Source organism: Tachypleus tridentatus, chromosome 10, assembly GCF_004210375.1.
Source record: "Tachypleus tridentatus isolate NWPU-2018 chromosome 10, ASM421037v1, whole genome shotgun sequence".
NCBI classification, from domain to species: Eukaryota; Metazoa; Arthropoda; class Merostomata; order Xiphosura; family Limulidae; genus Tachypleus; species Tachypleus tridentatus.
In genome coordinates, this window is record NC_134834.1 from 167,750,274 (window position 1) to 167,763,724 (window position 13,451).

General features: G+C 32.5%; 1 protein-coding gene and 1 long non-coding RNA gene across 3 annotated transcripts in view; one reads left to right on the forward strand and one right to left on the reverse strand.

Moving 5' to 3' along the window:
* LOC143230873 (protein turtle-like) overlaps positions 1-13,451 on the forward strand; it is a 270,370-nt gene that overhangs the window by 241,422 nt on the left and 15,497 nt on the right. For both annotated transcript variants that reach the window (XM_076465157.1, XM_076465158.1), the window contains exons 10-13: positions 7,659-7,837; positions 8,146-8,223; positions 11,930-12,109; positions 13,067-13,165. In XM_076465157.1, the coding sequence (XP_076321272.1) occupies positions 7,659-7,837; positions 8,146-8,223; positions 11,930-12,109; positions 13,067-13,165 (536 nt within the window). The remainder of the gene's footprint in view (positions 1-7,658; positions 7,838-8,145; positions 8,224-11,929; positions 12,110-13,066; positions 13,166-13,451) is intronic.
* LOC143230875 (uncharacterized) lies at positions 1,235-11,919 on the reverse strand. Its single transcript, XR_013016655.1, has 3 exons — positions 11,596-11,919; positions 4,564-4,635; positions 1,235-1,622 (listed from the first exon to the last, which is right to left on the reverse strand). It is a non-coding gene; the product is annotated as an uncharacterized LOC143230875 (long non-coding RNA).

A 13,451-nucleotide genomic window follows, 5' to 3' on the forward strand; every position in this document is an offset into this window, starting at 1 on the left:
CAGATATTAATTTATTTTATAGAAAAACGCATATGAAATCACCTATCATATTTTTTTCATCAGAAAACATAGCAGACAAACATGTATGTCATAATAATTTTCAGCTACTACATAAAAACAATGTTATATAAAAAGTCAACTCAAGCTAATCTTAAGGGTCGCGGCTTCGAATCCCAGTCACACCAAACATGCTTGCCCTTTCAGCCGTGAGGGCGTTATGATGTGATGGTCAACCCAATTATTCGTTGGTAAAAGAGTAGCCCAAGAGTTGGTGGTGGGTGGTGGTAACTAGCTGCATTCCCTCTAGTTTTACACTGCTAAATTAGGGACGGCTAGTGCAGATAGCCTTCGTGTAGATTTGCGGGAAATTCAAAAACAAACAAATTACTAGAATTTTTATCTTATCTAATAATTTATTTAAAAAGATTCTTATTGAAACAAAAAATAATAATATATTTGTACAACTTTTAAAATTGAACGATTTACTCAGTCTCCGAAAAAGGATGGATTTTTCATTTCACCAACTATTTATTGGTTGTAGCAAGTTTTCATTTTTGGTTTTGAGAGTCACTATGATGTTTCAGAAATTTATTTCTCTTATTACAAGTGTGTAATGAACTTTTTAAAATTAAACTTTCAGTAAAAACTCAGGATTAGAATTAACACAGTGAAGAATCATTTAACTGATTCTATAAAGTTATGTTTCTAGCATTCGGAAGTTGCTGTCTGTGGATGTGAAAATGATTGCGTTATTAGGGTGACTATCAAATCCTATTATTGGATTAAACTAGTCGAAGAAATAGTGGGTGCTACTGTTCACTACCTGTTTTGTCTCTAATCTATAAATTCAAAATTAAATACAGCTAGATGATATATCCCTTAGGTGCATTTGCGCAAACATCCATGAAAAAGATAAATCTTATCGTAACTGAGATAGCAGACTAGTGACCACATTTGTTTCATTCAATTACGTGTAAAACATATTTTGATATCTACCGATTTCTGTTTCTTCGCCTACAACCAATTAGTTATTAGTTCTCACATTAACTTATAATGATGTTATCCTCTGAAACTTTCCATACAATATAGTGTAGCTAGCTTGGAATCATTAACTAAAAACTCAATTTTAATATTAAGTAACAAGATACGTACCTATCAGATCATACCTTCGTTTGCTACCATCCTATTTATTTGTCATATCTATTGTGCCTGTATTTTCAATTCTGTGTAAGTGCCACTGTAGTATCATCGATTTTCTATCTTCTATGTACACACACATACAAATATATATTTATATTAATTATATGGTATTAGGAACGAACTTTGTCTTCTAAATAAGAATATGAGTCACAAACAATGTAGGCCTCGCATGGCCAGGTGGTTAAGGTGCTCAACTCGTAATCTGAGGGTCGCTGGTTCGAATCCTCGTTACACCAAACATGCTTGCTCGTTCAGCCGTGAAGGCATCAAAATGTGACGGTCAATCCAAATTATTCGTTGGTAAAAGAGTAGCCCAAGAGTTGGCGGTGGGTGGTGATGATTAGCTGCCTTCTCTCTAGTCTTACACTGTAAAATTAGAGATGGCTAGCGGAGATAGCCCTCGTGTAGCTTTGCGCGAAATTCTAAACAAACCAAACAAGGAAAACATAACATCTTTATCAATGAAAAATACATCTTTATGCTATACATTATCAGTAGAAATAAAGTGTTACTTTACGGGAGTACCTATAGAAATACATATACTCTATGATATTTGGTATGTGGTTCCAATAAATTAAGAACGTCTGGTCGAAAATAATAAGAAATATGTGCTGAAAATTCGTTTCGATGATTAACTTATTGAAGTAATGGAATCATGACATCAAATTCCGATGTCATTAAAAACTAAAAAAAAAAAAAAAACGTTTTATAGCATAGTCAGGTGGTTAGGATTCTCGATGTGTAATCTGGGGGTTGCGGGTTCGACTCCCACCGCTCCAAATATGCTTATATTTCAGTCGTGTGGGCGTTATAATGTGATGGCCAGTGTACCTATTCGTTGATGAAAGAGTAGTTCAAGATATTGCGATGGGTGATGATGACTAGCTGCCTTCTTTCTAATCTTACACTGCTAAATTTGGAACTGCTAGCGCAGATAACCCTTTGCAAGAAATCAAATTCTTGATCCTTTGTTTCGTTAAATACTGCTACGTTCTTTCTGAGGCCGCTGAGACAGTGGTAAGACTTCAGATTTACAACGCTAAAATCAAGGGTTTGATTTCCCTCGATGGACTCAGCAAATAGCCCGATGTGGCTTTGCTATAAGAAAAACACACGTTCTTTCTGGACATGACTCAGCGGCGAATGTGAAGAAATACGAGTAAAACCATATTGTGCACCTACGACATACGTAAAACTGTGTAATTAATTTTACGTTTAGATAATAAAAGTATAAGAACAAAATGACCTATTCTTTAAATCATGCTATTATTCTTATATTTCAAGATCGTCTTGTGTATATTAATTTAGCTGTATAGAGCTATAATTTTGATAAATTATATATCAGGTCATCCCATAAGTAATGTCCGAAAATTTAATACTGAAAGTGCATCATCATTTTTATCTTTATAGAAGGTTTTAATGACTAAAATATGTAGTTGGACGTTTATAAAAATGTTAAAAAATAAAAAAATAAACTCAACTCTACTTTTTCAGATCAGTAATCAAATATACCTTTATGAAGATGGATGTGTCTCAGGGGCACATTAGGCATATAATGCTTTATGAGTTTAAAAATGACAATAGTGCAGCAGAAACTACTCGAAACATTCAAGGTGTTTATAGTGCGGAGTCTCTCAATGAAAGAAAATGTCAAAAGTGGTTTCAGAAGTTCAGATCAGGTGATTACAGCTTAAATGATGTGCAACGTTTAGGTCATCCTGTTAAGTTTAATGATGACTTGCTGCTAGCTTAATTCAACCCATTCAACAGTTCACCGTTATCTGCATCAGCTTGGAAAGGTGTCAAAACTTAGAAAATGGGCTCCTCATGATTTAGCAAAAGCCAATTTTAGAGCAAGAGTGGATATTTGCACTTCTCTGCACTCTCGTGAACGTATCTCACCTTTTTTGGATAGGTTAGTGACTGGAGATGAAAAATGAATATTTTACAAAAATAAATAGCGCCGCAGACAATGGCTCAGTGCAGGTAAACTGGCTAATGCACAGCATAAAATGATTTTCCTTCCTAGGAAAGTGTAGTTAAGCGTTTAGTGGGATATTGTTGATGTGATCCCCTTAAAATTGCTGTCACTCAATGTAACAATTACATCAGACTTTCATTGTCAACAGTTAGAGCGCTCGAATGTTGCAATGAAAGAAAAGAGGCCTGTTTTGATCAGTCGTAAAGGTGTTGTGTTACACCAGGATAGTGTAAGACCCCATACAGCAAGGATCACATCTGCAAAGATTGAAGAGCTAGACTGGGAAAACTTCCACATCCTCCTTATTTTCCAGACCTTGCCCCCATATAATTATTATCTATTCCGAAGCTGGCAGAACTATATTGATGGAAAAGAGCTTGGAACACACGAAGATGTTAAAACTACCCTCTCTACATTATTTTCTTCCATACCCCAAGAATTTTATAGAAGTGACATTCAGAAGCGTGAGAATTGTTGGCAGGAAGTAATTAATAATAATGGAACACACGTTATTGCTAAATAACATTAAAAGCGTTTGAAATCCTTCTCTTTTTCTGAATCTAAAATCGGACGTTTCTTAAGGGATGACCTGATACTACATTTGAGTTGTATTTATTGTAAAAGCTTTTTTGTAGTGGTAGAACTAGTAACGTATCAGAGCATATCAAACTATGCTAAAATTGAGTAAATAATCTTACTCTTGTATATGTTTTTTACAATAAATATGAAGGGTGGTAGTCCGTTGGAAATCTTATTTTGTTTGACAGGATCTGTAGTTATGAAGAAACTGTTGATTATGAAGCTGTTGTTATTTATTATTAAACACGAAGGGCTATTTGTGCTCTTCTCATCACTGGTATACGAAATTTGTGGTATAAGCCCACATACATTACGCTGTGCCACTGGGGGCAAATATGAATACGTCGTTGTTGTTGTTTTGAATTAAGCACAAAGCTACACAATGGACTATCTGTGCTATGCCCACCACGGGTATTGAAACCCGGTTTTTAGCGTTGTAAGTCTGCAGACATTCCACTGAGCCACTGGGGGGGCATGAATATGTCGAACGGAGTATAAAATATTGAAAATGGGAGCGCGATCGAAATGTTAAAGTATTGAATCACATGTTAAAACTAATTCAGTGCTGAGAAAGGGAGATCAATGTTCTGTTGAAACATGATGTTTCACCATCAATAAAAGTGTTACTTATGGTTATTGTTGTTTACCTGCTTATTATTATATTAGCATAATTTTCTTCTAAACTCAAGCAGCACTATAATATATATTACACTAAAATAACAAACTTGAGTTTTTTTAGCATCCTTGATTCGGATATTACTATCTCCGGAAATATTTACCAAGTTAAAATTTTCTGTACGTACGTTTCGGTTCGCAAATGACGACGTCTGTGGTCAGCGTGCCAGTCTGTGTGTTGGTGTTCCCGGTTCGAGTCTCTTTAGTGTGAAAAAGAAAAGAAAAAGAAAAAACACCTTAGTACTCTCAAATCGTGGCTGTTTAATAACAGTAACAGTCTAATACACTATGCGCTCCGACAACAGTAGTTAAAGAGTTGGCGGTGAGTGGCATTGACTAGTTGCCTTCCTTTTTGAGTAACAGTTAAAAATTAGGGAAGACTAGCTGGGACATCCCTTGAGTAGCTTTACGCAAGTATTAAAAATTAATAATAAAAACAACAACAACTAAAACCTAACTAACTGAATACTGAACTTAATATCTGGTTTTTGATGTTTATATTTTCACGACAATGAATGGTAAATACTTTTTTAAAGTTTTTATATATCAATACATATACATTTGTATGCATACATTAGTCATACTTGAGTAGTTTAAATGCTATAGGACAGAAAATGTACATGGTTCGTTTGCGAGAAATTCAACAAAATATAGAAATGAAATAAGTTATTTCAGTAGCTCGCTGTTACTACGTATTACGTAGTTCGTAATTCATCCATTTCCTGTCTCGCACAGTTATTTGAGATGTGTAGCACTCCTAATATTTTAAATTTAATTGACAAGGTAGGTATATAATCTCATTTAATACCTAAATTAGATTTATACTTAATAAATTTAAACAACATATATTTACTTTCCACTGACACTAATCACAAATATATATGCCAAACCAATTAAAACCGTAGTTACAAACTGAGACAAGGCTAAGACTCTGTTTTATTATAATAAAATGATTATACGAGCTAAAATAACTAGTCGTAAAACGTATTTACTTGCATTAAAATAGACATAAACTAATTGAAGACTGATGTTCGGCGATTTCTAGTGTCCGAAAGTTTCCTAGTGAGTGTTAGTAATAAAACACGTGCAGTATATATCTTAAGCTGTAAGTGAAATACGTTCGCCATACGAATGAGTTTCGTAAGTCAAACACATATACCATAAGTACTAGTGTAACATAGAACATAATACAGAGTATTTTGAGAAAAATAAAAAGATCATGATGCAGTTAAAATTGGTATTTGTTTTACTCCTACAAGGGCATAGCGTGGTCACGTGGTTTGTGTGTCCAGAATTTGAACTCTTCGTTTCAAGGTAACTTTGTAACTGTAGTTTTTCTACAAGAGCGGTAATCAAGTCCTAGTATTTGATTGGATAATAAACAGACGACCTTGAGTAGCTTGCTATGCATACAAACTCTATATTGAAATAGGTGCAATATCAATGATTTGTATTAATGGCGTGTGTAGTCTGTTAGAAGTAAGCGTGGAAAAGTTTTATTAACCCTAAAATAAAAATAAATTGGAAACTTTCAGAAAGGTAAATGAGAAATTAAATTATTATTTTTTGTGTTCAAGGATTAAGTTATTGTGGTTTATTTCAGTATCTTCCAAGTTCCTTATTAGTTTGAATAATAGAAAAAAAATAAAATTATTACATATATAGTTTTAAGTCTATTTTAACCTACTTTTGAGGATACTTTTATTTAGTTGTTGGGAGTTTTATAGTGCTATAAATTCAATGAAATGTAACCAAATTTTCAGTCTGAAAGTAGAAGCAAGAGTCAACCTCATTTCCTACCTACTATCTATGAATACGTAACCTTTAGTTTTTAATAAATCTCTTATACTATTTTTTTATATTACTACACACACTTAATAGAATTTTATAGTACTGTGTTACGCAATATAAAACACTTGATGCCGTATTTTCAAATAGTTTTTTATTCAATATATATACCATTTGTCCAATAAAGGTTACGTTACAAACATGGGCATAATACTCATAAGATGTGCACTATTCACAGCTGAATATACATTACCCAACTCAAACAGCTTTTTTTGTGACGAGAAAAGTGTGAATAATGCTGATGTTCAACTGCTTACTCTTATTTTTATATAACTATCTGCTTGATGTCAGGCGTGGCCTTGTGCTTAACGTGTCCGGATTGATGGGCTCAAGCCCTTTGCATCAAAAACGTCTTTGTAATTTTGGGACATGAGTTGCACTATAGGAATGACAATCAAATCCCACAACGGACAAGAGTAGCTCAAGTAGTAGTGATAAATGCTACTGACTGTCTGGCTATTTTCCTCGAATTGCTCATTTCAGATTTCTAGGAACGGCTATACGTAGATAGCTCGTTATGTGGCTTTGCACGAAATTCTGTAATTTAAAAAAACAAATAAACTGAAAAAAGCTATTTTTACACACTTGCTATTAGAAATTTTCAAAGGGCTAATGAAGTGGAATACGAATAAAAACCATGTGCAATTTAGTTTAAGTTTATCAGTTTTGTTAGGCCTAAAAAACACTCATCGATTCGCCAATGAACGCGTTTTACAACTGATTATTAAACAAAAGCATTGGTTGAGATTTCAAATGAAATTGTCTCTTTGGATTATATTTTTTTGATAATTACCAATATAGCAGCTCAGAATAAAATAGAAGTCAGGATGAAGTGTTATGTGATGCATTTACATGAACTAGAGTATGACGGTCACAGTAAAGTGAGATATGAAATGTTTATAGAAAAAAAAGGTACATTAATAGTGACTACGAACTAAAATGTTTTGTGGGTGTCATAACATATAAACATCCACTTAATAACTTATAAAGCATTTTCTTGTGTTGAAGCTCGTAGTAAAATAAATCAAAAGCATTCTTCTCAATTATTTTTATTAGGTTAAAAAAATTTTAAAAAGCAATATTTGATTCGTATCTCTCAAATGTTTCAAACCGTGTATTGAGAGGTGTTTTTGTACACTATTTTCACAGCACATTTTTAATGAAAGGTGGTTTAAAATGTTATTACGAAGGGAAATTTTATTTCTTTTAAAATAGCTTTATTTTTACTGAGACCCTTATCAAGTTTCTTCACTTAATGAGGAATAATTAATAGTTTCAAGTAATAAGAGGCGTAGTGCAACATATATACATGGTGTTCAATGTATTATACTTTCCATACAAATGTTCTACGAGAGCTAATCATTTAAATATATAGGTATCGACTGATGGAACAAGTAGACAGTCCGTGGCGAAGCATGCGAGTCGATCCAGATGAAGCCACTAAGTTTACCATCTATAACCTTCAGCCCAGTTCAGATTACGAGTTTCGAGTTCTTTCCCGCAACACACTTGGAGATGGAATGTTCAGTCCTACGGTTAAAGCCAGAACTACCCGTAAGTATGATATGTAAAGGAAATGTAATAAAAAATAAAAACGGAATTGTGCCATACCTCACATGTATAAGATATAATAGTCTAAAGTCTATGATTTGCACTTATTGCTGTAGATACAAAATAAAATACGCTTACAGAAAAGGAAATAGCCAGATATTATTAGCCGGCATTTATAAAATAACTTCTTTGTTGCATGCAAAACCGTTTACTTCTATAGACCTACTTGAAAAGTAAATTTAAACAGAGAGCTAGCCAGATCAAGGAAAGGTGTGAAGAGCTTGATTCTGACCGTGATGTATTTTTACTAGCTTGGGATTACCTTGGAGGTGTTTACCCCACGGATGCTTACGGAGCAACGTATATTCCAACTGTTCAGAAACCCTCTGGTAAGTCTGTGTTTACTAACATATGTTCCACGTTCCTTTTCTAGTCTTAAAATCATATTGGGTCATACACAGATTTATATATATATATTAAACAGAATATTCTAGTTATTACTTGAAATTATATGTTAAAACAATTTTTAAATATATACATACTGAAATATATTCATCTGACCTGTAAACTTTGATTAACATGTTATGTCATATACGACAATCAGCTTAACTCACATCAATGTTAGTCAGAAATGCCTTGCGACAATTAGCATAAATCACATTAATTCAGGCAGACGTTGTACTGTAAGTTTCGTTATGTTAATATTTTCCTTGTCAGCCTTATTGATAGTGTAATTTAAAATAACATTTCCTCAATAGCCAATATTAACTAAGTGAGAAGCTACACGGCTTCCTGATTAACCGATTTCGCTCATACATTTAATACCATTTAATCTTGAGAGTTTATAACTGTATAATGATATAGCAAGGAATGATATTTTACTAAGAAATTACACAAAGTCCTATAATTACAATAGCGATTTTTTTTCAGTTTTTGCTGTTAACAAGGCAGAGAGAAAATAAGCCTTTCTTTTACTTTGCATATTTCTTTGTTCATGAGTGTGTGATTTTCTTTTATTTTGGAATAATATTGAGCCATTGATTGGTTTACGTGCAATTTAACTTTGTCATTTATTGTGACAAAGTGGAAATAGTCTCTATTGTTTCCTTGATATATTGCAATTGCTATAAAAAATAAAATACTGGTGTTTTAATAGTTCTAATAATCTATTGAAGACTTATGGTTGACAATGCAATTCGTGTTTCATTATATTAAACAATGTAGTAGTAAGTACTGTTGAGCCAACTAAATTTATTAATTGGTTACGTAACGCTATGTTTATTTTACTATTAAGTTAAGCATTTGAGATACCGCTCTGCCTCAATACGTTGTTAGTTCGAATATGTTACGTTGTTTTAAAGTAATAACTTGTATCGCATTGGAACAGAATAATAAGTTTTGTAATAACTCTGTTAGTATTGAAATTATGCTTGCTGTATTTTCAAGTAATATCTCATTATTGTAAAGTTTACAATAAAAGTAAGATGTAGTGAAAATATTTCATAAAAAATTATACCACTAAATAATACTTCCATCTAAATAATTGAGAAAAATTTACGATAACATTTAATTTTTCAAAGTAATATAATTACTTTCCAGTTTGACGGTATGTGCATATAAAAATTATTTATTTCGCTTCAATTGTTGTTGCGACTAAATCTAAATACAAGACTAAATCGTTCCATAGCTTCTCCTAGCAAGGTCACATAATTCAGATTTTTTTTAACCATAAATATATACATTTTAAAACTAATTAAAATTTTGCTTCACTAGCCAATAATTTCTCCGAAAGATTAGATATAATTAAAGAGAAATACGGTTTTGTAAATACTTAAGTACCATGCCACAATTAATTGACTTTTTCTTTGTAGTTTTTATTAATTCCTCAGTGTTCTAAATACCAAAATCAATGTTTTATTACCATCTCATAAAATAAATGGGATTACAGTTTGAAGAAAACAGTAGTCATCGCCAAGGAAAATCCAGTTAAAGTTGATCTTCAGAAAACAGTGTCTCAAATTTATTGAAACTAACACGTAGAGGTTATCATCAGGAAACCTTTACTTTTGTGAATTTGAAAACCTCTTTTAGTATCAAAAATGTTTTGTGTTTAATAACCGAGAAACCCTATAACTTCCTTCTAAAAAAATAAAAATAGACAACTTTAACTTTCTATAAAAAATCACATTGAATATAAAACATGACCATTCTTTGAACGCTAATATTTCTATTTACAGTTTTTACAAGAAAGTGCACTATGCATACGTCGCTGTTAATTGATTTAGAGAGAAAGAGAGTATTCTTATAAAATATCTGAAAAAGTCAGTGACTCATGTAACTTCAATGTACCAATACAAAATGAAGGAGCTAGGATTACTTCGCGTTAGTTTTGAAACTTATTTACTTACGACCTAGGAAATTGTCTAAATTACGAAATTAATAAACAGATGACCAAATTGTTATTGATTACCACGATATACACCTGAAGCTGTATTCCTTTCCAAATACAGCAGTAAGCCGACAGCTATACAATACTTAAATAAGCAGTTCGATTCCCCTCGATGGATTCAGCAGATAGCCCGATGTTGCTTTGTTATAAGAAAACTCACACACACCCTTTCCATATAGCTTGATTAACATATGAGACGTGGCTATAAAGATTTAAGAAGAAATCAAAACTCAATATATAATACATTTGTCTGTCTGAGCAGAATTAACTAAGTCAGTGTTTATTTTCAAACAAAATTCATAGACTTCTCTCAACATCTCACATAATTTTCAGGTTATTTCTCTTTACGTAAGCTATACATGTGTGGATTTATTCACAGCCTTTTAATTCGTCCACATATTTTACACCGCGAAGAAAATCCTACAGTTTACAAACATGGTTCTCTGTCTCTAGAATTGAATGTCCTGTTAAAGTAATAATTCTTCCAGGAAGAAGAAATTCACATTAACAGAAACAACCACCAAAGTTTCTAATTCAGAAAAAAAAAAAACAACCTTAAACTAACAGCGACAGAAATAGAGTTCTGTATGACTTTAAGAATGACAACTCGCTCAGTAATATCGGTTTTCATGTATACGTATGATATTCTAATTTAAAAAATGTTTTTTACGTGTTTATAGCTTCTTTACTATTCATTTACATATTAACTCAAATATTTCACGCACATGAATAGCGAAATTTCTTTACTACCTACATACGACTCACAACACAAAATTATAACATCTGTAATCAAAATGTTCACAACAAACACAATTAATTAACATTTTATATTAACAACGATACTAAACAGTTAAATTCGGTAGAAGTTGGGGAAGGAACAGTATTTTCAATAGTGTCATAATGTTCAGTTAAAAGGAACATTGTTTCTCAAATGTTGGATTAAGAATCAAAAGCGACTTTCTTTTCAAAAGTATCATTTCAGTATCATCCAATTTATTAAATGTTATGCTACGTTTCTTCCCTTCAATAGCCTTTCAGCGATATTTGTATGGTGTGCCTGTTTGATAAATTGGTAAAAGAATACTTTAACATTTTTGAAGTAAATGTATAACTTATACACATATGTATATATTATTATTATTTTGTGCGTTGGTTTAATTTCTCCGACAAAATTGTTCCTGAAGATTATTTACTAGATCTGAAAGAAAATGAATTTAATGGTGTAGATGAGTGACACGTAATTCGGAGAGACTTTATGTAACACTTGTGCCACGACACAGACTCTATCTGACCCTAATTTACAATTACTAACCAGAGAGAGAATATACAGCTCGGCGCATCCGTTGCCCACTGTACAGATACTCCTTACCAAATAGCAGGATTTACCGTCGTAGTTATAGCGTTCCTGTGGTATGAACAACATTTTGTAGCTGAAACCTTCGTATCGGCAACCGAGCTTGTTAACCGCTACGCCACGCCCGGTCCATGCTCAAAACGTGAACACTAATCAGTACTGAAACGTTACTACCACTTTCTGATGTCTATTTCTCTAGTTCACATCTGGTGCGAGAGTTAAGACTGTACCTACGTTAAGTAGATCTGAAGGTTGAATTGAAACTAATTGATTATTTTCACATGATTTACAGGTCCCAAGCCTTTCCCACCACGTAATGTTACTGTGCAAGAGACAGATGATGGCGTTCTTATCTCGTGGCTTTCTCCACTTAACCAGAAAGTTCCTGTGGCCTTTTATTATGTTGAGTACCGTACTCAGTCTAAACCCTGGAAACGTTGGGGACCAATAAAACATTCTACTTCTTATTTAGGTAAACTCATCATAACTTTATTTCAGTAGCTCACATTTATGATATAAAACGTATAATATAAAAACAGATTTTTACCACATAAAACGAAGCGTCATCTATTTAATTGTGTGGGAAATCCGTGATAGGAGAAGAATAGCGCGTGAATGCATTGCATCAGTGCTAAAATTTACATAACAACACTCTATGTAATACCACGGAACTTAGAACAAATAATTCCTTTTTATTTTACGAAAGATATAACTGCAGTTTTTGAGTTTTCTGATTGTACTAAGAGATACTGCATTTCTGAGCAGAATCTTCTAAGTTTATAAATAGGCAGATTCTTTAAGATAATTATATGGCTTCTCTTTGCTGTGAATTATGTGTGTTGTAAGCAGAAACACGCATTCAAAACTTGGAGGATATTTCTCTTCCTTGTCAAAATCACGTAATCACTCAGATCAATTATGATTATCTTACTCAGCTGTAATATGCCCTTTATGTAGAAACAGCGATGAAAAAGTAATGTATACTTCAAACAACCACGTAAATCGAACCAGTAGAGTTTCTTAGTGCGCTTTAACGAGACCATTTACAATAGTGTAGAAAGGCGCAGAATTATTTTATTTGTTTTATAAAACGTGTTTTTATAACATGATTAAACAGGTACAGTATTTGCAATTTTTATAATTGTCAAACGTTTATTCACAGATATAATAATCGTTCAATAAACGTTTCTCAAAACCCTAAATATGTACCAACACAGTGATATGTTGTATGCAAAGACTCTGTGTAATATCTAAAAATAACGTTTAGTGCTAAAACATCACCACAAATCATATACAGTTCTGAGTAAACATTAAATGGTTTTATGTGTAGAACTGCTCCAAAGACAGGAAATGTTAATCAATATCCCATAAATAGTATTTAATTTTTTTTGTAAATTTATTAATTTATTTCTCTGTTATGGCACGACAGCTAAGGACTTGCCCTCCGGTCAGTACAAATTTCGTGTCTATGCTTACTCAATTATGTCGGTAGGACAACCAAGTCCGGACGTCTCTCTTACCGTTGCAGGTACGATCTAAGTTTATATGTAAAGCCCTAATTTTTATTTTCCCTAAACTTTTATCATAATACTTTTAACCTGTATCCATTTTCGTTTCTTTTGAAAAGATATAATAAAAAATTCATTATGTTATTGATATTTTTCGAAATTATTATATCTTATTGAAAATTTTGCATGTTATCTAATTTTTCCAATTATAATTATAATATTTATGATCATAAGGTAAGTACATGTTTTGCTGGTTTTAAACATATTAATATAAATTAATTAAATTAAGAGATCAAATGATTAATT